Here is a 26987-nt window from a genome sequence, read left to right on the forward strand (position 1 = left end):
AAGTACCCTGCGATTGGCTGGCAACCAGTTCAGGGTGTACCCCGCCTCCTGACCGTTGACAGCTGGGATAGCCTGCAGCACTCCCCGCGATCCTCGTGAGGATAAGCGGTGAAGAAAATGGATAGATGGATGTTGCAGCCATAAAATTCTAATACCATGATTATTTGCTTCCAACAGTCCAACATTCCAAAGTCTATCAATTTGAACATTGAAAAGCTTGTCTTTGTTGTGAATCCAATTAAATATCGGCTGAACATGATTTGGAAATAATTGTATTCTCTTGTTATTCATGTTTAACATAACATCCCAACTCCAATGGAATTGGGTTTGTTCTTCCTGCCATCTAGTAGAACAGTATTGGTTCTGAGGATGAGGGTTCAAATCCTAGCCCCACCTGTGTGGCGTTTGTATGTTCGACCTGTGCTGAGGGTTGTGTTTTCTTCAGGCACTCTGGTTTCCTCTCACATCCCAAAAACAAGCATTAATTGGAGAATCTAAAATGCCCGTTGGTGTGAATGTGTGTGTGCCTGGCTGGCAGTACCAGTTCAGGGTGTACCCCGCCTCCTGCCAGAAGATCGTTAGGACAGGCTCCAGCGCTCGATCCCGTGACCCTTGTGAGGATAAGGGACTTAGATATGAAACAGATGAATAGTTCTATCACAATTCATCATTGGCATAGCTCGATAAACAAAGATACATTATTTCTTGTAAATAATTTGTTGAGCAATTACGTAAAATTGTATAATTTCCCAGGCACACTTGATGGCACTCGCAGCACTTCAACTAAGATACCATGCATGTTTTTGGAATGTTGAACCCACCCACAGAAATCCACGCCGGCACGGGGAGACCATACAAACGCCTGTGTGGGATTTTTCAGCACCGGGATCGTTCAGACCGTCTCACCGGGATGTGCATCCCAGTCCTAAAAACTGTGACGCAGATTACCTTGATTGAGTGGGGACAAAACACCCATGCATATGGCGTCACAGTATTTAAACAAGTTAAGGTTATTTTGTTGGGATACTTAACATTACTTTGTAATCACGAGACCTTATGACAATCATGACTGTGCTCTGCCTGATTAGTCAACATGATTTTCAATAACACTCACGGTCACATAAAGTTACTGGCACATCATAGAGAAGGAGTAGGACGTTCAATTACTTTTAGATATCAGTGGACAACTTCGGTACTTTTGCTGAGGAATGTTGGAAACATTAGTTATGAAAGATAAAGGTGAGGCATTACAGTAAGTGAAGTACTCCGCAGTATTAAATGGTCATCACAAATATGAGCTACATCTACGTCAGTTCATTACTACACCTGTTAGCTTTCTAGTTGACGCCGTTTAAACTCACCACGGTAAGGAGTTACCAGAGAATATTCCCGTTTTAAAAAGTCCTCCATAATATCCTGGTCTTCTGCCATTGACAAGGTTAGAGTACAAATAAGGGCTAACGAACATGTTAATTCGCGAATGTTTTTCACAATAAACACAGAATACATAGCGGAGGGAAAAAATCCCAAACAACCAACACTTGTATCTGATACACCAGCAATCTTTTTTACGCCGAACTCCCGCTTCTTCTTTTTGTTGTTTGAGTGTGAAACCACCGTCAAAGTTCATTACCGCCACTTATTGGACTGGAGTATCAATCCGGAGAAAAACGCCACAAATGGAATCAGGTATGTAATCACAAAAACAGTTCAACTTTCATTGCTGTTCATTTGTACATGAACGTCAACGTCCTCTCTCATTTTATACAGTAAATATGTATGATGTATGATATTGTATTATATGTGATATATTTCAAACAGTAATGTGTTGTTTATGTATATGTTTCATGCTTTCATTGGTGAGTGGGGCAATGGTGAAAGCCTGGAATGTTTTTGAAAGCACACAATGTGTCGGAATTATTTAATCTCAGAATATACAATGTACAAATAAACACCACTTTACATTTCCATCATTTGAGACCTAAATTGCCTATCATAGTGAAGAAAGAGCTGAGCCAAAAGGCAAAGCTCTCAATACCAGGTCGATCTACGTTCTTACCCTCATCTATGGTGATGAGCTAAGGGTCAGGACCAAAATAATAACATCAAGGATACAAACAGCCAAAATCAGTTTCCTCTCCAGGATGTCTTGGCTCTCTCTTGGAGATCATCTGAGAAGCTCATTCATCCAGGACAGGCTCGGAGTCGAGCCACGGATCCTGAGCATTGAAAAGAGCCAGATGAGGTGGCTCAGCCATCAGTCTAGGATCTTTCCCACTGTAGAAAATTACTGTTTGGCCATTGACGATGAAGATTTCGGATTTTAAAAAAAAAGTATTGTCATCAAAACACATCTGCCCCTCCTTTTTTGCCAGGGATAATGGGCGGGGCAAGCCATCCTATCCATCCATTTACAGTATGTTCTGAGCCACTCACCCTCACGAGGGTCATAGGAGATCTGTAGATAATCCCCCTGTCATCGGGAAGAAGGCTGGGTACACCCTGAACTGGTTACCAGCCCATTGCAGCAATTATTTTTTTTTAATAGCTCTATACACACGTACCTGTCACTTGGAACCCACAAAGCTCTCTTCCTTTGCACCTGTGCAATCCATTTTTCACGATGAACAGGGTCTTTTGGCAACGTGTGAAGATTGAATCCATCCTCCCGAGTGTTCGAGCAATATCCAGCAATGCAATGAGACAGCATTTTGGCTAACATGCAGGAAAAAAGAGTTACTTTTTCACGCCAGAAAATCTGGTACAAACACACGATCCCGCCAGTGTGGGCATCTGGACAAAACATCACTTCCTGCTTCTTCTCCAAAACGAATCCCTTAAGAGGATTTTCATGAAATACAAAAATCCATATACGACAACATCATGACGTGAGGTGAAACAACGGATGGGTCCATTATGGCTGCCTTTTTTTTTTTTGTAATTGAAAAAATACTACAAATCATGCCATATGTGTCGGTAGACCTTTAAAACAACCCCTGCTCAATTTCTATTCCCATCTACACAATGGTAAAATAATTTAAACTTTGCCTCTATACTTCTAGCCTTACTACCTTTCCATCTGCTCTCTTAGATGCACAATATATCAACCTTTCTCTAATCATCATGTCAACCAACTCCATCGTTCTACCAAGAAATCCAAGATCTCTCCTCTGTATGTGTACAAACAAAGTGTTCCTACTCTAACTTTTGTCCCCAAATTAAAAATAATAAGGGTGACTCTTTTTAAAAAAAATACATTCTTCTTTCGTCTTACAGCTTGGAAAATTGCATGCAACAATTGCAGTCTGGTCTTTTTACAACCTTCCAAACTGGTCCATCAGCATTGTAGCTGTAGGCAGTGATAGTGGATCATCGGTAAAATAGTTTGGGCTTGTAAAATGGCTGTTCAAGACATGACCTGAATACTAGGAGAGATCCCCCAGGGGCAAAACACAACAGCTCTTGATGATTCTGGACAAAGGAATATAACAACTGGACTGTTTACTAGAAAGATGTTGAACGGGTTATTGAGACTGATACTAGTACTAAACCTTAGTGGCTCCAGGATGCTGCCCATTAATCATGTGGGCATTTCTGTCAGTGGAGAAATTAAGGACTGTCTGTTATTTTTCTAAAGCTATGTAAGGGTACGGTGGATCAGCTGGAAAGTTTTGGCTTTACTGTTCTGAGGACCAAGGTGGAGTTTGCATCTTCTCCCCATGCCGGGGTGGTTTTACTCCGGGTGCTCCAGTTTACTCACACATCCCAAAAACATGCAACATTAATTGGGCACTCTAAATCGCTCCTAGGTGTGATTGCGTGTGCGGCTGTTTGTCTCTATGTGCCCTGCAATTGGCTGTCAACCAGTTCAGGGTGTACCCTGCCTCCTGGCTGTAGACAACTGAGATAGGGTCCAGCACTCCCGCATTCATTCTGCTGGGGGACTTCAATGCCCATGTGGGCAATGACAGTGAGACCTCGAACACCATAATTGGGAACAATGGCCTCCCTGATTGGAACCCGAGTGGTGTTCTGTTACTGGGCTTCAGTGCTCATCATGGATTGTCCATAACAAACACCATTTTTGGGCATAAGGGAGTCCACATGTGGACTTGAGACCAGGACACACTAGGTCGCAGTTCGATGATCAACTTTTTGGTCATGTCATGGATTTGAGGCAACATGACTTGGACACTTGGGTGAAGAGAGGGGTGGAGCTGTCAAGTGAACACCACCTGGTAGGCCCAAAAGGTATTGTGAGGGTCTGCTGGGAACAGCTGACAGATTCCTCTTTCAGAAGGAATTTCAACTATCACCGCCGAAAGAACTTTGCTCATGTTCCGTGAGAGGAGGGACACATTGAGTCCAAGTGGACGATGTTCTGCGCCTCCAATGCTGAGGCAGCCGACCAGAGCTGTGGCCGTAAGGTGGTTGGTGCCTATCATGGCGGCAACCCTCGAGCACATTGGTGGACACCAACAGTGTGGCTTGCAGTTAAGCTGAAGAAGGAGTTCTATCGGGCATTTCTGGCCTGTCGGACTCCCAAGACAGCTGATAGGCTGGTCAGGCAGAATGGTCACTGAGGCAAGAACTCGGGCATGGGAGGAGTTGAGTGAGGCTATGGAGAATGACTCCAGGACTGCTGACCTCAACTCGAGACGTTGTGAGTCGGTGTGGAGAACACTTTGAAAAGTTCAACTCCACCGACACGCCTTCCCATGAGGTAACAGAGTGTGGGTTTTCTTAGGCGCGTTCTTCTATCTCTCGGGTTTAGGTCACCAAGGTGATTAAAATGCTTCTCGGTGGCAGGGCCCCGGCGTTGGATGAGATTTGCCCAGAGTTCCGAAAGGCTCTGGATGTTGTGGGCCTGTCCTCATTGACATGCCTCTGCAACATCACATGGACATCAGGGACAGTGCCACTGGATTGGCAGACTGGGTTGGTGGTCCCCCTTTTTAAGACAGGAGACCAGAGGGTGTGTTCCAAGTACAGGAGGATCACATTCTTCAGCCTCCTTGGTAAGGTTTATTTAGGGGTGCTGTAGAGGAGGGTCCATCATGAAGTCAAATCTGAGATTAAGGAGGAGCAATGTGGTTTTCATCCACCCGTGGAACAGTGGACCAGCTCTACACCCTCGGGAGGATCCTCGATGGTGCATGGGAGTTCGCCCAACCAGTCTACATGTTTTTGGGACTTAGAGAAGGCGTTTGATCGTGTCCTGTGTGGGGTTCTTTGGCAGTATGGGGTACTTGCCCCGTGATACAGGCTGTTCGGTCCCTGTACGACCAGTGTCAGAGTTTGGTCCGCATTGCCGGCAATAAGTTGAACTCGTTTCCGGTGAGAGTTTGACTCCACTAGCGCTGCCCATTGTCACCAATTTTGTGGACAGAATTTCTAGGCGGAGTGGAGGCATAGTGGGTGTTCGGATTGGTGGCCTCAGCAATGCATCCCTGCTCTTTGCAGATGATGTGGTTGTGTTGGCTTCTTAAAACCGTGATCTCCAAGATTCACTGGAGCAGTTTGCAGCCGAGTGTGAAGCCCCGGGGATGAGAATCAGCACCTCCAAATTTGAAACCCTAATCTCAGTCAGAGGTGGGTGGTGTGTCCTCTTTGGGTCGGGGATGAGATCCTGCCCCATCTGGAGGAGTTCAAGTATCTTGGGGTCTTGTTCACAAATGAGGGAAGAATGGAGCGGCAGATCAACAGGAAGATCAGTGCAGTGCAGACTTTGTATCAGTCCGTTGTGGTAAAGAAGGAGCTAATCGAAAGGCGATGCTCTCAATTTACCAGTCGATCTACGTTCCTACCCTCACCTATGGTCACAAACTGTGGGTCGTGACCCGAAAAAACAAGTTCCTGGATACAAGCGGCCAAAATGAGTTTCCTCCGCAGGGTGTTGGGGCTCTCCCTTAGAGACAGGGTGAGACACTCAGACATCCGGGAGAGCCTCGGTATCGAGCTACTGCTGCTCTGTATTGAGAAGAGCCAGATGAGGTGGCTGGGGCATTTGATCGGGATGCCTCCCGAGTGCCTCCCTGGTGAAGTGTACTGGGCATGTCCCACCGGAAAGAGACCCCAGAGACAACCAAGGACATGCTGGTGAGACTACGTCCCTTAGCCAGCCAAGGAGAGCCTCAGGATCCCTCCAGAAGTGCTGGATGAAGTGGCTGGGGATAGGGTAGTCTGGATATCCCTGCTAAAGCTCTTACCCCTGCAACCCAAAAAGTGGTAGAAGATTGATGCATGGATGGTTGGATGGATGGAAACATGCTTTTTACACATTTGTAGGTTGTTTAAAAAGGAACTTTGAGGAACTCTCTAATTCTACAAACACATAGACTCAAATTGCAACTAAAGGTTAATTTGTCTTTTTTTTTTAGCCCACCCTCAACTCGATGCACAAAAATCAACCAAGATTTCATGTAGTGAATGCTAATAAGATCCTGAAGCTTCAATACAGCACCTTTCGCACTTGCGTGTCTGAGACAGAGTTCATCACGGTAACAGCTTATCAGTATGACTTAAAAAAATGTTGAAAAGGTAATGTTAACATTTTTCATCCACCAGATGACGACATTAAGTGTGATTTTATTATACTTCTCGCCAATCCTTCAGATCATGCAGCTGAAAATAGACAATCCTTTCTCAAAGGGTTTTTGTGACACAGAAAATGATAAAAGAGAAAAGAGGCAAGTTATTAAAAAACGTCTGTTATTAAGAGTGTGAAATACTTCATTGTCCCCATCCTGTTCAGATTTAATGTCAATTTGGCTTCTGAATACTGTAACTACAATAAATATCTGTATTTATAAAACACTGTATGCTCTGGTATCACCTTCCCTTGGACGCTGATTATTTCATAACCCAATTGCTTGTGCTGAATCCATGGTTACAAATATCTCAATGCTTTTCTACAATGCACAGGATACTGTATTTTTCAATTTATTTCCCAAGTCATTTGCATTTTTCTTTGAAATACATATTCATTTTTTGCAGTATTCACTCATTTTGAGTTACTTAAATTAAGGAAACATATTTACCATTGTATGTCATTTCAAAAAGAATCTGGTTACTGTGAAGTCACTGAAGGTGTCGTGGTACGCATGCCTGACTTTGGTGTGGGCAGCGTGGAATCTATTCCCGCTCAGTGATTGGGTTTTCTGCCCTGCAACTGACAGGTGACCAATTCAGGGTGGAGATGCCTTTTGCCTAAAGTTAGCTGGGTTAGGCTCCAGCACTCCTGCAACTCTTGTGAGGGTAAGCATCTCAGAAATTGGATAGGTAGATGTTGTTATTGTCAGTGAAATTGATCATTTTCTGAGAATCTTTGAAGTTCTATAAATAATGTCAACTTATTGATAAAACTCTTTGAATGTTCCTTCATTTTATTGCATTTCTCCTAAAGATAAATGGAAGGGTTTTTTTTTTCCAGGTCAGTTCATTCCATTCGATAATCTCATCGTTCTGGATGCTGCTGGTCAGCCCCCACCTCCATTTTTTTCTCATTTAGTCTTTTTTTGTCACATTTTCTCTGTTCTGATCCCTGAGTCTGAGCGCGGCTCATTTCCCTCTGCCCTTTACTTGGGCTGCAGTTTGGCCATCTACACTGGATCGCGACATTGTGGCCAACAGAGGCGCCTAAATAAAGGTTGAGGTTTATGTCGTTCAGCATTCAACTTTCTAAGTCTTGTCATTTTTCATCCTTTCCACACCTCATCTCACGCCTACAACCATGTCACGTCTGTTCAAACCTGTCGCCAAATCGCCATATTCCATGCTTATGTCATCGCACCACCTGTGTTCTCCACTCTTTTTGTACAGGTTTACCTTGTTGTTTCACTTTATTAATTATGTATTTTCCTTCTGTCAGGGTTGCTGCATTGTCACTTCTCAAATGTCATTTGTCTTAGCCCATGTTTCCATATTATTATTTTTTTGGTTTCTTGGTTAATTTGATATATTTTTCCACTTACATTGTTTGCCTTCCCTCATTCAAACACCTTAAACCTCAGTGGGGTACAAAAATGTTTGGAGGGGGGTTTCATATTGTAATCCTTTTGTGTTGCTATACATACATACAATACGTACAAAAATGAAAATCCTAACAGAACAAGCTTATCAGAATGGGAAACGTTGATTGACGATGTCACCAAATGAAGGAGGGTAGTGTGCAAAGAATTCCAGAAGGGGGCAGTCATGTCATTGAACTACATCAGTAGGCCTCATTTCATTCTAAAAAAGAAGAAATCATACACAAACAGACATGGAACCCCCTAATGATGATGTCTTTTGGTGCGAGTGACCGGACCTTATGTGTTACTTTGACGGTGATCATGATTTCTGTCAGCTATATTCTGCTATGTGGACAGTTGCTCTTATTAGTTACAGTAATTCTTTTACAATGTTTGGAAGGCATCCAGTCTCAAAACTCGTCGACCACTGATACAGCTACCACATCCCCTAGTCCTGGCTCGACGCTGCCTCCTTTCTCCTACCAGACCTCCGAAACTGTAAAATATGAAATCCCAGTGGAAAGTACGAATTATACAGATGCATTCGAGTACAAGGCTATGTCACCTGTCGTCCTCTGCAGTTATTTGTAAGTAGAATCACTAAAAGATGCTAATACTGTCACTGAAACGACGTTAGCTAAGGCGATGAAACACGTTGACTCGTTGTAGTTAATACAAGAGATATGGTACGTATCAAATTCTGCTTTTGTAATCACTTATAGTTGTAAAGATCATATACAGTCCAAATTGGTACACAAAACTGTACTTTGAAGTATTTGATCATTATATTTAAGGTGACTGCAGTTATCCACTGTAATGGAAATACGCAAAAGTAATCCATTTTCTGAGACGCTTATCCTCACGACAATCGCGGGAATGCTGGACCCTTTCCCAGCTGTCATCGGACAGGACGCAGCGTACACCCTGAGCTGGTTGCCAGCCAATCGCAGGCCACATTGGATACAATTGCACTCATAATTCACAATCACAGTTAGGGGCAGTTTAGAGTCTCCGATTTATGCTTGTTTTTAAGGATGTGGGAGGAAACCGGAGTGCCCGAAGAAAACCCACACAGGCACGGGGAGAACATGCCAACTCCACGGGCCCGGGATTCAAACCCCGTTCCCCAGAACTGTGCGGCCAACACTCTACAGCTGCACCACATGCGTTAATTGGAGACTCTAAATTACCCCTAATTGTGATTGTGAGTGTGACTGTTGTCTGTCTCTATGTGCCCTGGCAACCAGTTCAAGGTATACAGTGCCTCCTGCTTGATGACAGCTGGTGTAGGCTTCAACACTCCTGGGACCCTTGTGAGGATAAGTGGCTCGGAAAATGGATGGATGGATGGATATATCAGACAAAACGTTGTCAACTTCTGTTCTTCACAATATGCATTCCTCTCATGTTTTTACTTGAAGGCCAGAGGAGTTCATCTACTGTCAGGACCCTGTGGATCATGCTGGAAATCATAGCGCTTTACTGGAGATGGGCCATGGGTGTGTTGGGGTAAGTAGAATTTGCCATACATGGTTGTGGTTGCATGTTTACATATTCTCTTTGTGGGAAAGAATAACATATATTTACTGATCATTTTATTTATTTTAAAGCTTAGTGAAGTTAGCCGGGATAAACTCCGGCACTTCTGCGACTGTTGTGACGATAAGCGGCGTGGAAAATGCATTTTAAAATACATGTATTTACTCTCATAAAAAAGCAATGAGAGAAGATGATCAGAATGGACTCTAGGTGGGGCTCCAGACTGTGACCAAAATGGTTGAACGTGCTACACTTTTTTTCAGTGTGGAAATTAAAATTTCATGCGGTTGCATTTTCACAACTCGTGTACACCACACTGCTGGATTAAGATCTGCCCAGCACTTACATTTCGCAACACATTCATTAATCAGTCACTCACATTTGAAAAATGTACGGCTGTGGTCAGTCATGCCCGCAGATACAGTATAAAGCTATGGGTGTGGTCCACCAGTATAAAGATATAAAGTTGCAGGTGTGTCTTCTAATTGACCCCTCCGTACAGGGCACTTAAACACGCCTCCTGAAGTGACGTCACCCCACGTGGGCCTACGTCAGACAAACAATTAGCAAAAAGGGTGGCGCAGCAAGAAAAGAACTGTCCGATTTACCGGCTGATTTCTCACTCGCATTCTTAGCTAACAGTGAAATATCGTTGAAAAGCAGACAGCAGGGCTTCAAATATTTCACCGAGGGGTATTTCAATGGTATTTACATGCATATCGACGGAGAAACCATTGATATTTGCGCGAGATCTTTCCGGAGTCAGAGAAAGACCGAGATGCCACATAATATAATATATTATAAGCCAAAGACGAATTCGTCATTGACAGTTTCCTATTTTCGTGTTACATATCACACTTGTGTGCAGAATCTGTATATGTATCTGTATAGCTGTTTGTGAACCACCGTATGAAGAAAAAGAAGGCGAGGCTTGATTTACCAGTTGTTTCTCTCGTTTTCTTTGTGTAACGTCACGTGCTCCCCTCAATAATTATTCTTGAATTAGTGCCGAACCTACGTAAGTCCCGACCGAGTACGACAATCACTACTTTAGTGTCCTCAAACATCCTTCCTTCAGTCTTGGTGTCTCGGTGCACGTCGAAGGCTTTTAGGACCGCTAGTCCGGTTTAGCTTAGCTCACCGCCGAACAGAGACACGTTTGTGCAGTCATATCATCGCAAAATATCGCTCAACACAGATCAAGTGTGACAATCATTCACACGTAGCTATATTATGCAAGCAAAGAACTGCTAATTCATTTATATGAGACATGTATTGAAAATCAAATATAAGGCATACCTTCGTGCTAACAAAGTCCGGTTTAGCTTAGCTTGGGACCCGCCAAACAGAGACACGTTTGTGCAGTCAGATCATCGCAAAATATCGCTCAACACAGATGAAGTGTGTCAATCATTCACACATAGCTATATTATGCAAGCGAAGAACTGCTAATTCATTTATATGAGACATGTATTGAAAATCAAATACAGGGCTTACCTTTGTGTAAACATATCTGTTCCGGTTAATGGATTCAGTTGATCATGCGGTCTTCCACAAAGTTTTATCCGTCAAAGACATTTTTCGTACTTGGTCTTCTGTTCCGGTTGATTTTAGATGGATTCAGTTGATGATGCGGTCTTCCACAAAGTTTGATCCATCAAAGACATTTTTTGTAATGGGTCTTCGGTTTTGGAAAGGGTACGAATTGAACTCCACCAACTAGCCTTTCAGGATACCTGTCGTCACTATTATAAAGTCCGTGACTACACCTCTTAACCATATCTATTGTTAAAGAACCCAAATACGCGATAAAACGCTACCAAAAGCTATACTGGACCATAAACATTATATGAGAAAACTGTGGATCCAAAAAAGGGGCGTGGTTTATGCAGATCTCTGGCCTCTGATTGGTCAGCGACGTGGATGACGCAATTTCTATGGAGGGGTCAATTGACGTGAATATAATTATTATTTTTATAATTATTATTATTATTATAATTATAATGCAAGAGCGCTTTTTGTGTGATCCGTCGTCCAAAATTTATAACTTGACTGGAAGCATTTCCTGCTAAAAGTAAGTTTCTTTCGGCTTTTCCATTAGAGGTTGCCACAGCGTGTCATCTCAGATGAAACGCTCATATTTGTTTGGCACAGTTTTACGCTGGTGTGACGGTCTGAGCCCTCACCCGTGCTGAAAAGTCTCCTTGTGATGAATGCGCATGCGTTACTAACAGGGGAACTCTGGGTACGTAGCAGACGCTTACTGGGAAATCTCCTGGTCTTATAGTTACCCTTCTTCTCCATAGAGGGAGCTAACATACGTTATACCCTAACCTAACTTTAAAACAAAAATTAATAAAGATATACACAAATATGTACGTTCACTGTGTTCGTCTTTCTGTGACGTCCATTGCAAACATGAACACTCGGCGACAAGTTGTCAAATGGCACATGTTGAAACATGGATGGGGATGTTTCAGAACTCTAAGCTTGCTATTTTACTTGGAGCCTTGATGAAGCAACTTCATTCGGTGGACATTGGCTTGAACAGGGTAAACAAAGTGAAATTCCGAGCATCGATTGCTGACAAATGGCAAACACAACATTATTAAGGGCAAGTTACGCCACAATTTGGGAATGGATTGTGGATGCTTGGGATAACATGTCTGCTTCCACTATTGTTCGAAAAGCCGGCATCATATGTGAAGAGTGGCACGGTAATGAGACTGCCAATGACAATGACGAGAGGGAACCATCTAAACAGTGAGTTCGGTTATACTTTAAGTATGGAACAATGTATGTATTGATACTAGTTTAAAGCATACGTAGCATAGCATGCATGCACGCTATTCAAAAAGCCACGCTGAGGAAAACTGGGTTTGGTTGTACTTAAAAGGGCCTTTGACACCTAAAACATAATTTTTTTTTATGTTTTTAACCAGAAATGATCATCCGGAATGGACCCATCCATTTTGTGTCAATTATTTCTTCGCTCATTGTTTTGTTGTCTGCTGGTCGGGCTGTTCTGTTTGCTGTGGTGAAAAGATTTTAGTTTAGTGGGCACCGTATGGATGGTGTGTTGACTGGTGACTCGCTTGACTGCCCCTTGACAGCTGGGATAGGCTCCTGAACTCCTGCGACCATCGTGCAGCTAAGTAAATGGATGTATGGATACATACGTGTAAGCACACAACACTTCCCGGTTACTATTTACGGCGATGCCTGCATGCAACCCTGGTAGGAAAAGGGAGAAGGAGAATTTGGTGGTGGAACCCCAAAATTCAGGAAGTCATCCAAGGAAAGAGATTAGTGAAGAAAAAGTGGGACACGGAGAGGCGTAAGAAATACATTGAGATGCTTTTGTAGGTCAAAGATAGAGGTGGCAAAGGCTAAACAAGAGGCATATGACGACATGTACTCCAGGTTGGATACGAAAGGAGAAAAGAAGCTTTACAGGTTAGCCAGACAGAGGGATAGATGGGAAGGATATGCAGCAAGTAAAGGTGATTAAGAATAGCGATGGAAATATGTTGACTGGTGCCAGTAGTGTGCTAAGTAGATGGAAAGAGTACTTGGAGAAGCTAATGAATGAAGAAAATGGGAGAGAAGGTAGAGGAGAAGAAGAAAGTGTGAATGACCGGGATGTAGCAATGATTAGTAAGGGGGAAGTTAAAAAGGCACTGAACAGAATGAAAAATGGAAAGACGGTTGGACCTGATGACATACCAGTGGAGGTATGGAAGTAATTTGGTAAGGTGGCTGTGGAGTTTTTGACCAACTTATTTAATAGAATACTAGAGGGAGAGAAGATGCCAGAAGAATGGAGGAAAAGTGTGCTAGTCCCCATTTTTGAGAACAAAGGCAATGTTCAGAACTGTAGAAACTACAGAGGAATAAGATGATGAGCCACACAATGAAGTTATGGGAAAGAGTAGTGGAGGCTAGACTCAGGACGGAAGTAAATATCTGCGAGCAACAGTATGGTTTTATGCCTAGAAAGAGTACCACAGATGCATTATTTGCCTTGAGGATGCTCACGGAAAAGTACAGGGAATGTCAGAAGGAGCTACATTGTATCTTTGTAGACCTAGAGAAAGCATATGACAGAGTACCAAGAGAAGAACTGTGGTACTTCATCGCGCAAGTCTGGTGTGGCGGAGAAATATGTCACAATAGTTCAGGACATGTATATTGAGTATATTGGTAGAAGGATGCTGAGGATGGAGCTGACAGGCAAAAGAGCGAGAGGAATATTGTACCAAAGAAAAGGTGGATGGATGTTGTCAGGGAGGACATGAGGACAGTGGGTGTTAGAGAGGGGGATGCATAAGATAGGCTTGGATGGAAAAAGATGACACGCTGTGGCTACCCCCAACGGGACAAACCGAAAGAAAAAGAAGTTAGTGCCATGCCCCCTCTTCAACATGTCAAGTTCCGGCTGTGTGTATTCTGGCTCAAGCGCACAAGCTTGAACATTGTACATCATGCTATTTTTGTTTTGTTTGTTTGTAAATATTTTTCACAAAAATTGCCCACAAAATGCCAGGCAGTGGACGTTCTCTGTTTGGTGAAACGTATCCACGAGCAATGGGGGGGTCAGAACAGCAAGCACTGCAGGCGTAGCAAACGCTGATTGGCTGTCAGTTTTCCAGCCGGGCTCATTGGAATGTCTCTGCAAGAGAGGAATTTCGATAATACTTTTCCAATTTAGAGATGTTTCTTAATGAAATCTCTGGATAACACTAAACCCTCATCTACTAACATGAGATGTGATATTTCCGTTTACAGATGGAATTCCGTCTTTTTAAGTTGCATCGCTAAAAGCATAAAAATCTGTTTTTCTACAATATTCCGACCGTAACCCGTGCCAGAATCCAGAATCATTTTGCAAGCGATTGGATGGAATGAGAAATCGTCGATACCGTTGGAAAGAAGGAAGTTACCACTGAAAATCCACCGAAACAACCAACCCCAGTTGCAGACAGGGTTGTCAATAACGAGGTGACAGTTCAGAAGCAATTACTTGTAAATATGTCTGTATTATTTACTGATAACGAAACATGACGTTAATAATTGTGGTCAAATTCATGCTTCTCAATCATTTACAAAAACAAGAAATTTAAACATTTTTGAATGGATACGATATACACATTATGAAAGCACGCTTGCATGTCATGATGCAAATCTGAATTCAATTTACTTTCACTTCTAGTAGTTTACTTAGTTGAATTTGAATTTGTAATTTTTTGGAGGTAAATGTATGCACCTAAATAATGAACAATCATGTTGTGTACATTTTTAAAACAAAATAGCATTTATTTATAGATGTACTAGATATATTTCATTTATAATCTTTTTCTTTCGACTTGTCCCATTAGGGGTCACCACTGCATGTCATCTTTTTCCATCTAAGCCTATCTCATGTATTTCTTTGGTCTTCTCGCTCTTTTGCCTAGCAGCTCCATCCACAGCAACCATCTACCAATATACTCACTGTCTCGCCTCTAAACATGTCCAAACCATTGAAGTCTGCTCTCTCTAACCTTGTCTCCAAAACATCCAACTTTGGCTGTCCCTCTAATGAGCTAATTTCTAATTCTATCCAACCTGTTCACTCCAAGAGAGAACCTCAGCATCTTCATTTCTGCCACTTCTGCTTCCTGTTGTTTCTTCAGTGCCACCGTCTCTAATCCGTACATCATGGCCGGCCTCACCACTGTTTTTATAAACTTTGCCCATCATCCTACAGTGAAGAAAATAAGTATTTAAACACCCTGGTATATTGCAAGTTCTCCCACTTAGAAATCATGGAGAAGTCTGAAGTTTTCATCGTAGGTGCATGTCCACTGTGAGAGAGATAATCCAAAAACAAAAATCCAGAAATCACAATCTATGATTTTTTTTTTTAACGATTTATTTGTGTGATATAGCTGCAAATGGGTATCTGAACAACTGTCTTATCAGCTAGAATTCTGACCACCCTCAAAGACATATTAGTCCGCCTTTAAAAGTCCACCTCCACTCCATGAATTATACTGAATCAGATGCTTTTGTGTGAGGTCGTTAGCTGCATAAAGACACCTGTTCTTCCCATACAATCAGTAAGACTCAAACTTGTAACATGGCCAAGACCAAAGAGCTGTCCAAAGACACCAGAGACAAAATTGTATGATTCCACATGGCTGGAAAGGGCTACGGAGAAATTGCCAAGCAGCTTGGTGAGAAAAGGTCCACTGTTGGAGCAATCATTAGAAAATGGAATAAGCTAAACATGATGGTCCATTTCGGAGTAGAGTAGTGCAAGATTTCACCTCTAAGAACAGTGAGGAATCAGTCCAGGACTACACGACAGGACTTGGTCAATGACCTGAAAAGAGCTGTGGCCACTGTTTCCAAGGTGACTGGTAATACACGAAGACGTCATGGTTTGAAATCATGCATGGCACGGAAGATTCCTCTGCTTAAACCAGCGTATGTCAAGGCCCGTCTTAAGTTTGCCAATGACCATTTGGATGCTACAGAGGAGTCATGGGAGAAAGTTTTGTGGTCAGATCAGACCAAAAAGGAACTTATTGGTCATAATTCCACTAACTGTTTTTGGAGAAAGACGAATGATGAGTTCCATCCCAAGAACACCATCCCTACTGTGAAGCATGGGCGTGGTAGCATGATGCTTTGGGTGTATTTTTCTGCACATGGGACAGGATGACTGCACTATATTAAGGAGAGGATGACCATGGCCATGTATTGTGAGATTTTGTCAAACAACCTCTTTCCCTTACTCAGAGCATTGAAGATGGGTCTTGGCTGGGTCTTTCAACATGACAATAACCCGAAGCATACAGCCAAAAAAAACAAGGAGTGGCTCTGTAAGAAGCATATCCAGGTTCAGGCGTGGCCTATAGAAAAGCTTTGGCGGGAGTTGAAACTCTGTGTTTCTCAGCAGAAACCTGTCTGATCTTGAGAAGATTTGTTTGGAGTGGGCCAAAATCCCTCCTGCAGTGTGTGCAAACATGGTGAACAACAACAGGAAACGTTTGACCTCTGTATTTGCAAACAAAGGCTACTGTACCAAATATTAACATTGGTTTTCTCAGGTGTTAAATACTTTTTTGTAGCTGTATCACACAAATAAATCGTTAAAAGATCATACATTGTGATTTCTGGATTCTTCTTTTTAGATTATCGCTCTCACAGTGGACATGTACCGATGATGAAAATTTCAGACGCCTCCATGATTTCTAAGTGGGAGAACTTGCAATATAGTGGGGTTTTTAAAAACTTTTTTTCTTCACTGTAACTGAGACTCTTCTGTCACATAGAACGCCAGACACCTTCCCCCAACTGTTCCATCCCGCTTGGATCCCTTTCTTCACTTCCTTACAACACACCATTGCACTGTATTGTTGAAAGCAAGTATTTGAAGTTGTCCACCCTCTCTCTTTTCTCTTGAGCTTCACTCTTCCTCCTCCGCCCCTCTCATTCATGCACATATATTCTGTTTTACTTTGACTAATCTTCATTACTCTCCATTCCAGTGCGTACCCCCATCTTTCTAATTGTTCCTCCGCCTGCTCCCTGCTTTCACTGCAGATCACAATATCTGCCAACTTCATGGTCCAAGGGGATTCCCACCTAACCTCGTCTGTCAGTCTTTCCATTACTACCGCGAACAGGACAGGGCTCAGCGCGGATCCCTGATGCAGTCGCACCTCCACCTTTAAATTCTTCTGACACACCTATGGCACATATCACCGCTGTTCTGCTTCCCTCATACATGTCCCGTACTTTTCTAGCATATTTCTCTGCCACACCAGACCTGCGCAAGCAGTACCACAATTTATAAAACTTGCACATTAAAATTTGTGATCATTCTTTGAATAAGCTTGCAGCCCCCACATCCCCAGCTATTTTCTGTCTTTTTTCATCCAGTCAAATCACAAGCCTGTAACTTTTAGCGTGTGCTCCCATTCCTATAATTTTGTGGAGAGTCTTTCTTTAATGTCAATTGTGGTGGACTTATTTTCATATTAGTGAGTAAGCATTGCAATGTTGGATCATTGATGTAGTCTGAAGTGAAGTCTGACTGAATGTGAAGTCCACATTCAGCCCTTTCCTCTTACCATACTTGTCTGTAACTTTTTTGGAGGACCTTGCACTTGACACTGGAGCAACTGAGTGAGATCTTCTTTCCCACCACTTCTATGTATCACCTGGCTTTAAATGTATGAATGAAATGTTGGCACACTGCAATATTTTTGTCTGTTTTTGTCTGTCTGTGGTTTTGAAATATAATGGTTTGGTCACAGATTCCGTTGAATATAAATCCCTGACAACAACTTTAACATTTGGTTTGATTGTTTTATGTTAACAGGACCTAATTTGTTTTTCTTCTTGGTAGTGGGGAGGACAGACTCAAAAAGAAGTGAACCACACACCAGTTGTCTGTACTGCGCTTGAAGACATCGAATGTGCTGGCCCCAGAGAATTCCTGAGAGGGAGAGTTCCTTGCATCAAGTAAGGCCCAATACACAACAAGCCAACCTGTCTGTTTTTGTGCTGATTTTGCCCCTTCCCGACCAGCCACACCAAATATCTTATCAAATTAAAGTCATAAGATTATTCTTTCAAATTGTATTTAGGTCTGATGTGAGTTAAAAGTAGATTTATCCTGATTTAAGGTCCAAAACAGGTCGGGGGCAACAATGTTAAATAAGGGCTGTGTTCAATATTTATAATTAAAACTCGTGAGTTGCAGTCACTGTGATTTGACGGGCGCGTATACGCCCGCACGCCATCGCACTCACAAATCTGCACAGTCAAGCACGAAAAATCACGCGCATAAAATTTGTTACAAGTAGAAATACATAGCTATTTAAAGACATCGCTTATTTTGTGTCGTTTTGACCAATGTTCCCTCTAAGCTGCGCAATTGGGCACTTGTCGCACATGAAAAACGATCCAGCCCAGTGAACCACAGCCTGTCCTTTATTTATTTATTTTAAACACAGAAACACACGATCTCAAACAACGAGCTGCTGCTCAGCCTACTTCTACTTCCTAGTTTACCTGACACCCCACCCCCACCCCCTCCACTCTTAAAGCGGTACACTCATAATTACAAAAACCGCCCACCACCAGTGCTTTAGTTAGCAACACAGTCTGGGCAACGTAGATCAAAGATAGACATGCTGCTTATGTTTACTTTCGATAATAATGGCCAAAGTATTTAAAAAAAGGTGCTATTGCTTTAATGAATGTCGGGGTATATGAATAATGAGAGAGTACTTAGTTCCTATCTTTTGGATTCCAATCACCACTGATGCTGTGCCAATCTCCCTTTATTGCGCCCACCACCAGTGCTTTAGTTAGCAACACAGTCTGGGCAACGTAGATCAAAGATAGACATGCTGCTTATGTTTACTTTCGATAATAATGGCCAAAGTATTTAAAAAAAGGTGCTATTGCTTTAATGAATGTCGGGGTATATGAATAATGAGAGAGTACTTAGTTCCTATCTTTTGGATTCCAATCCCCACTGATGCTGTGCCAATCTCCCTTTATTGGTGTCATCTAAATGTGTTGTACTTCTACACCATTTAAGTCGTAAGACTTTAAGTCTTCCATTCCCTGGACGAATTGTGTTACATCAACTTTATGAGATGTGATACTTTCTATGGCATTTTTCACATCATCTTGAGTCCACGTTCTGTGTACCAAAATGGTAGGTAGTTGATCATCTTGAATATTAGGATTTGCCATTTCTATCCAGTGATGAAAGTCCTCCGGATTTTCCCAGAATTCCAGTTTTTCAAATTTTCATGAAAATTCCTCCGCAAAATTGCCTAGAATTAATCCCAATATTAGTTGACAACATTGAACAAACACCCGTTTGAGTTCGTTGTTTTCCTTTCACGAGCATAGTCATGTTGAGGCACTAACACCAGTAACAGTAACGCGCCTCCCCTCGCATTCTCATGACCTTGCCATATCTCAGAGATTTCGAAATTTCGGCGAGAACGGAAGGGTGCACAAGTGCACACAAAAGGCAGATTAATCACTGAATGTTGAGTATTTCAATAGCATTTTGTGTAAACTAATTCATGCGTGAACGGCCAGGTACGGCCCTAGTGCAATGTTCAAACAAGGTAGACAGGCAAGCTGACATGCGTGCAACAGACGCGAGTGTTAGGAACACGTTCAAGTGGTCATGGCTTGAAGAAAAAGGACTTGAACAGAGATTTTTTTGTTTGACTACATTAGAAAGGTCGACAAACCTGGTAAGTCAGTTAAAATCATATTTAAGTGTAAATCGTAAGTTCAGTTGTACTTTAAGTATTTAACTATGTAGCTACACAGTATAGCTGTATAGAGATACTAGCCGAAACCATACGGTAGCGTGTATGCACGCTTTTTAAATACTTCAATAAAGTACAACCAAGTTCACAGTTGGCAATGTTGAATACTTCATGAATGTACAACTGAACTCAGGTTTTCCTCCGGGTGCCTTTTTAAATAGCGTGCATGCATGCTAACGTATGCTTTAAGATAGTATCGCTATATAGTATAGCTACATTATTAAATACGTTAATAAAGTACAACTAAACTCACTGCGTATATGGTATATCCCACGTTGCTCGAAACTTCACTTTGCTTACCCTGTTCACGTCAATGTCCAGCGAATGTTGTTGTTTTTCTTTCATGGCGATTGTTTGTTCTTTGTCAATTAATCCATGACTGGTATTGTTTTTCCAATTTGGGCCACCTCATCTTGTTTCCATGAAAATTCAACTTGGTCTTCTCGACTTGGCAAAGCTCGTTTTCCTACTTCCCCAAGTGGAAGCAGACACATTTGCCCAAGCATCCACAATCCTTTCAGAAACTGTGGCGTAACTCGCCTCTTAATAACGTTGTGTTCGCCATTTGTCATCCATCGCTCACAATTTCACTTTATTTTGTTCACGGCGATGTCCAGTGAGTGAAGTTGTTTCGTTTTGTTTTTTTCCACGGCGATTGTTTGTTCTTTAATCCATTGCTTGTGTTGTTCTTCCATTTTGGTACACCTCATCTTGTTTCCATGGAAATTCAACTTGGTCTTCTCGACTTGGCAAAGCTCGTTTTCCTACTTCCCCAAGTGGAAGCAGACACATTTGCCCAAGCATCCACAATCCTTTCAGAAACTGTGGCGTAACTCGCCTCTTAATAACGCTGTGTTCGCCATTTGTCATCCATCGTTCCCAACTTCACTTTTATTTTGTTCACGGCGATATCCAGTGAGTGAAGTTGTTTCGTTTTATTTTTTTCCACGGCGATTGTTTGTTCTTTAATCCATTGCTTGTGTTGTTCTTCCATTTTGGTACACCTCATCTTGTTTCCATGGAAATTCAACTTGGTCTTCTCGACTTGGCAAAGCTCGTTTTCCTACTTCCCCAAGTGGAAGCAGACACATTTGCCCAAGCATCCACAATCCTTTCAGAAACTGTGGCGTAACTCGCCTCTTAATAACGTTGTGTTCGCCATTTGTCATCCATCGCTCACAATTTCACTTTATTTTGTTCACGGCGATGTCCAGTGAGTGAAGTTGTTTCGTTTTGTTTTTTTCCACGGCGATTGTTTGTTCTTTAATCCATTGCTTGTGTTGTTCTTCCATTTTGGTACACCTCATCTTGTTTCCATGGAAATTCAACTTGGTCTTCTCGACTTGGCAAAGCTCGTTTTCCTACTTCCCCAAGTGGAAGCAGACACATTTGCCCAAGCATCCACAATCCTTTCAGAAACTGTGGCGTAACTCGCCTCTTAATAACGCTGTGTTCGCCATTTGTCATCCATCGTTCCCAACTTCACTTTTATTTTGTTCACGACGATGTCCAGCGAATGAAGTTGGTTCCTTGTTTTTTTTTTTTTTTTCGTGGCGATCGTTTGTTCTTTGATAGTTAATCTATTGCTCGTGTTGTTCTTCCAATTTGGGCCACCTCACCTTGTAGGCTCCCAGTATAACAGCAAGCTCCGAGTTCATTAGCTGCGCTTGTTTATTCACGCCGGTTCTTTGTAAGCATATCTCTTTGTTGGTGCCATTTTTGGGTGACATTAGCCAAAGCTATGTTGTTTAGCACAAAACGCATACCGGCGTCATGTACCTTCTGTGGGGGCGTACCTTTAGCGTCCTCTCCACGCCCACACTTTCTCCTGTAACTTCCACATGCTGCAATACATCATGATGAAATAAAATGATTATATGAATATTTAGTTTTGAAATTGAATGTCTAGTGACCTCCTTAAAAATGTCTGTCTGTGCAGTGTCAATAAATTACGATTATGGTATTAGGTAACAACTACATACCCTGGTGTAACAACTTAGTAAGTTATTTTAAGGTCTTGAGATTCCGTCCCGAATGACACCCGCAACTTTATATCTGCGGGTATGACTGATAGACCACACCTGTACGTTTTTCCAAATGTGAGTGACTGGTGTTGTGAACGCCGACTTCATGATACTGAGAATGGTGATGTGGAAGAACCCAAGACTGTTGAATATGGAAACGGCTGTAAATTAAAACAGAAATATCTATTCCTGATGTCATTTTATCTTAGTGACAGACAGCAAGAAGTATTTTTCCAAGGAAAGTCTTTTTTTTTTTTTTTTTTTTTTTTTTTTTTTTTTTTTTAATCATTTTTAAAGGTTCCCGGCTCCAACAACCTTCGAAAACACTGGGAAAACATCACCGGTTATCAGGAAGTGTTTTTTCTGCGGTTTTGTGAGATCACGTGTGGTCACGCAAGACTTCAAGATTGGTGGTACAACAGAATCTTTGTGTACAGTGTGGTCTGCTTTGTTTAAATTCTCAGATCACACAACACACAAAGGCCAAAACTATTGAATTCCCGATTTAAAAATAAAATAATCTTTGCTCAGAGTATCTATCATGTTAAAAAGAAATCTTTGAAGAGTGGAAAATATCTGTGTACCAGGCAATGCTGGTAGACAAAAAACTATAGACTATATAGAGTGAAGAAAATAAGTATTTGAACACCCTGCTACATTGCAAGTTCTCCCACTTAGAAATCATGGAGGGCTCTTGAATTTTCATCGTCTGTGAATGTCCATTGTGAGAGAAATAATCTAAAAAGAAAAATCCAGAAATCACAATGTATGATTTTTTTTTTTTTAATGATTTATTTGTGTGATACAGCTGCAATTAAGTATTTCAACACCCGAGAAAACCAATCCACACAGATCTTCTCTAGAGCAGACAGGTTTCTTACGGAGCCACTCCTTGGTTTTCCTGGCTGTGTGTTTCGGTTCATTGTCATGTTGAAAGACCCAGCCACGACCCATCTTCAATGCTCTGACTGAGGGAAAGAGGTTGTTCCCCAAAATCTCACCATACATGGGCGCGGTCATCCTCTCCTTAATACAGTGCAGTCGTTCTGTCCCATGTGCAGAAAAACTCCTCCAAAGTATGATGCTACCACCCCATGCTTCAACAGTAGGGATGATGTTCTTGGTATGGAACTCATCATTCATCTTCCTCCAAACACGGTTAGTGGAGTTATGACCAAAAAGTTCAATTTTGGTCTCATCTGACCACAAAACTTTCTCCCATGACTCCTCTGTATCATCCAAATGGTCATTGGCACACCTAAGATGGGCCTTGACTTGTACTGGTTTAAGCAGGGGAACCTTCCGTGCCATGCATGATTTCAAACCACGACGTCTTAGTGTATTACCAAAAGTCGCCTAGGAAACGGTGGTTTCAGCTCTTTTCAGGTCATTGACCAAGTCCTGAAGTGTAGTCCTGGACTGATTCCTCAACTTTCTAAGCATCATTGCGACCCCACGAGGTGATATCTTGCATGCGGCTCTACTACGATTGAGATTGACCGTCATATTTAACTTCTTCCATTTTCTAGTGGACCTTTTTTTCACCAAGCTGCTTGGCAATTTCTCCATAGCCCTTTGAAGCTGTGTGGAGTTGTACAATTTTGTCTCTGGTGTCTTTGGACAGCTCTTTGGTCTTTGCCATGTTACAAATTTCAGTCTTACTGATTGTATGGGGTGAACAGGTGTTTTTATGCAGCTAACGACCTCACACAGGTGCATCTGAATGAGGATAATACATGGGGTGGAGGTGAACCTTTAAAGGCGGACTAACAGGTCTTTGAGGGTCAGAATTCTAGCTGATAAGCAGGTGTTCAAATATTTATTTGCAGCTGTATCACACAAATTAATCGTTAAAAAATCATACATTGTGATTTCTGGATTTTTCTTTTTAGATTATCTCTCTTACAGTGGACATGTACCTACGATGAAAATTTCAGACCCCTCCATGATTTCTAAGTGGGACAACTTGCAATATAGCAGGGTGTTAAAATACTTATTTTCTTCACTGTATGTAGCAGTGTCTCTATGTGCCACTGTCTAAAGCCGATAAATACACTAACGATAAATAACATTTTCATTCAACAAAACCACAACAAAACAGAATTGTTTTCACCAGTAAAGGCGAAAGGATTGCTGTTCATAATTAAATGGACTCACGATCTTTAAAAACGAAAGACCAAGTCAGCTGCAACTCATTCAGAATGCTGCAGCCCAGGTTTTGACCAGAACAAAGCTGGCACGCCATATAACTCCAATTCTAAAGTCCTTGCAGTGTCTTCCAGTCAGCTTTAGAATAGATTTTAAAGTTCTGCTACTGGTCTACAAATCACTAAATGGTTTAGGTCCTGAGTGCATGAAAGAACTGGTCATGGATTACAAACCAGTAGGGCTCTGAGATCAACTGACTCTGGTCAAATAGTAGAATGCAGAGTTCAGAACAAACATGGTGAAGCGGCATTTAGTTATGCTGCACACAAATGTAATAAGTTTCAAACAGGTCATGTCAGCCCCAAGTGTGAATGTTTTCCAGATTCAAAACTCTTCTTTTTTGTCATTTATTTACTATCGACTATTTGAGTACTATCAATTTTCAAGGATATTTCTTGCACTCAGAGCTGTTTTAATTGTACATTTTATTTTCAAATGTTTTTGTATTTGAATGTTCTTAATCATGTTTAGCACATTGAGTTACTTTGTGTATGAAAGGCGCTATACAAATAAATTTGCCTTGATTTCCTATCTTTTGGAATAATGTTAGAGATAAAAATGTATTGACCAGAATGATTGGCATTTTTATATCCACACCAGAATAACATCTGGACAGTCACTATTATGGTAGTCCCTGAAGCTATTTTCAAATTTACATTTGTTTCTTCCACAGATACACCGGACACTATTTCATCACCACTCTGCTCTACTCCTTCTTCCTTGGTTGTTTTGGGGTTGATCGTTTCTGCCTGGGCCACACAGGGACAGCGGTGGGGAAATTGCTCACACTTGGAGGTCTGGGAATCTGGTGGTTCGTGGACTTGATCCTGCTAATTACTGGTGGCTTGATGCCTAGTGATTACAGCAACTGGTGCACTTACTACTGACCAGGAGAGTAAAACCTAAATTTGGACACTTTCCCATTATGTATAGTGCATGTTTAAGAGAACTCCAGACATCAAGGGATCTCGGGCTTCCCTACCCAGCAGAGATCCTGCAAGCTTTCCTGGGATAAATAAAAAAATACCTCTGTACTACTGTTTCTCTTACCAGAAAACAAATTAAAAAAAGAACATTGAATCCATCCCTGCCTTCACATAATTTGAAAGTTGAACTAAAGAAACTATTTTCTATACTGCTATTTATGCCTTCTTAAGGTAAACAAAATGAAAAAAGTCATGAAATCAGGCTTCAAAATTGTCACCAATTGAGGCTTTTTTTTTTTTTCGCTAGAAATACTGTGGGTGTGTTACTTTTAACTGTCAATAGAGTATGTGCTCCTAAGCGGGGAGAGGAGGATCCCAACAAAGAACTTTGCACATGCTCTTCTGGGCTATAGCCTCTGAGTTGGCATAATGACTGTCAGCCATGCTGCCAAGACACTTGTTTTTTTCCTTTTGTAGTTCATCAGGATAGTGTGCTGGTGTGACCTCTGAAGTGTTGACCACAATCGTCCATAGTAGCGCGACGCATACCAATCCCCTTGGAGGATTTATTATTTTATTTTCCCCATCCTCCTCCCTGTCACGACATGAGACAAGACGGGAAACTTTGAGGCTGACGGCCCTAATGCTATTGTGACTATGTCAGACCTCCATTGGCTACTGTAACAGCTGTCGGGTCTGGCAAGTGGCCACAGGGTGCACCGTTTTTACGGCGCCATATTGCCGGTCAAACAAAGCTGCTCGGTAGTAGGGGACTCATTGCACCGGAGCAGATTTTTCAAATTGCCCGATACTTGTTGTGCTGTTGGTTGTCACAATAGACGAGACAGTTGTACAAACGTATCATTCTATAGAATACCAGCTGAAAAGACGAGAAAAGATCGATGGATTTCGGTAATTAAACGAGATGGATCGTACCCAACGAAATACACACGCCTGTGTACCAATTATTTCATTTCAGGTAGGAATTATTCTTCTCAATCTCAAATTATCAAAACATATCAGTCAGTTTACACTTCTGTCTAAATCTCGACGACTTATTCACCAGATACATGTGTATATCCAGTTGTCCAAGACAAGCGGAAGCAAATTAACAAATTTCTTATTGGCGAAAACTTGACTTCAGCATTAAATATGGATCCTCTCTGCCAAATGTCTCCAATTTTTCCATGTACCTTTGTTTATTATCACCTTCTAAATGTTTAACGGTATCAAAAAAAAAAAACCGCTGGGTGTCATGCTATCAGAAATATTTTCGTGTCGTCTTAACGGAATTAACTTGGCGACATAAACAAAAATCCCGTGATTTTTATGACGTAGGTGCACAATCTCTATAGATCATGTTATAATGTATATAGTGGGGGAGGGCTTCATGCGAGAGAAAAAAAATATGCCCCAGGCCGCCATCATCATTGGTCTAGCTTTTTGCCCCACTCTCCAAAAAATAAAAATAAAAAATCAGGCCACCTGATGCTATATCGAGAATTCAGTACGACAAGCCCAATTCCAATGAATGTCTGTTGTCCCAATTGGGATGTTGTGTTAAACAAACAAACAAACAAAAAAAAAAACAATCCAGTGATTTGCAAATCACAACCTATATTTTTCATCACATGGGCTCAGGAACACTTCAAAAAACATCCATCCATTTTCTGAGGTGCTTATCCTCAAGAGGGTCACAGAAATGCTGGAGGAGGGGTATTCCCTCAACTGGTTGCCAGCCAATTGCAGACTTCAGAAAACCAATGTCAGTAAATACAGTTCGGCACTGCAGACGTATAGTGAAGAAAATGAGTATTTGAACACCCTGCTATATTGCAAGTTGTCCCACTTAGAAATCATGAAGGGGTCTAAAATATCCTTCGTAGATGCATGTCCACTGTGAGAGAGATAATCTAAAAA

At 41.8% G+C, this 26987-nt stretch overlaps 2 protein-coding genes across 11 annotated transcripts in view; one reads left to right on the forward strand and one right to left on the reverse strand.

Annotated features, from left to right (window-relative positions):
• LOC133499064 (VIP36-like protein) overlaps positions 1-1509 on the reverse strand; it is a 79723-nt gene extending 78214 nt beyond the window's left edge. For 8 of the 9 annotated variants that reach the window (XR_009794535.1, XM_061816567.1, XM_061816569.1 and 5 more), the window contains exon 1: positions 1362-1509. Coding sequence is in view for 7 of the 9 variants with exons in the window: in XM_061816567.1 (XP_061672551.1) it covers positions 1362-1509 (148 nt within the window). In the remaining 2 variants the exon portion in view is untranslated. The remainder of the gene's footprint in view (positions 1-1361) is intronic. The other variant, XM_061816571.1, reaches the window with a different exon arrangement.
• On the forward strand, positions 1481-25225 carry tm2d2 (TM2 domain containing 2). Of its 2 annotated transcripts, none has more exons than XM_061816573.1 (4): positions 1481-1689; positions 9434-9521; positions 17953-18068; positions 24815-25225. In XM_061816573.1, the coding sequence occupies exons 1-4, from the start codon at positions 1481-1483 to the stop codon at positions 25026-25028; spliced, it is 627 nt and encodes a 208-aa protein (XP_061672557.1). In that variant the 3' UTR covers positions 25029-25225. The 2 variants fall into 2 exon arrangements, with proteins under 2 accessions (XP_061672557.1, XP_061672556.1); XM_061816572.1 differs by lacking the exon at positions 1481-1689 and adding an exon at positions 8228-8599.
• The last annotated feature ends 1762 nt before the right edge of the window (positions 25226-26987 follow it).

The sequence above is a fragment of the Syngnathoides biaculeatus genome, chromosome 4 (genome assembly GCF_019802595.1).
Source record: "Syngnathoides biaculeatus isolate LvHL_M chromosome 4, ASM1980259v1, whole genome shotgun sequence".
NCBI classification, from domain to species: domain Eukaryota; kingdom Metazoa; phylum Chordata; class Actinopteri; order Syngnathiformes; family Syngnathidae; genus Syngnathoides; species Syngnathoides biaculeatus.

Coding starts and splice junctions, on each gene's coding strand:
- tm2d2 (XM_061816572.1), top strand. CDS start 8,277: ATGATGATGTCTTTTGGTGCGAGTGACCGGACCTTATGTGTTACTTTG. Junction 8,600..9,433: donor GTCGTCCTCTGCAGTTATTT/GTAAGTAGAATC, acceptor TTTTACTTGAAG/GCCAGAGGAGTTCATCTACT. Junction 9,522..17,952: donor TGGGCCATGGGTGTGTTGGG/GTAAGTAGAATT, acceptor TCTTCTTGGTAG/TGGGGAGGACAGACTCAAAA.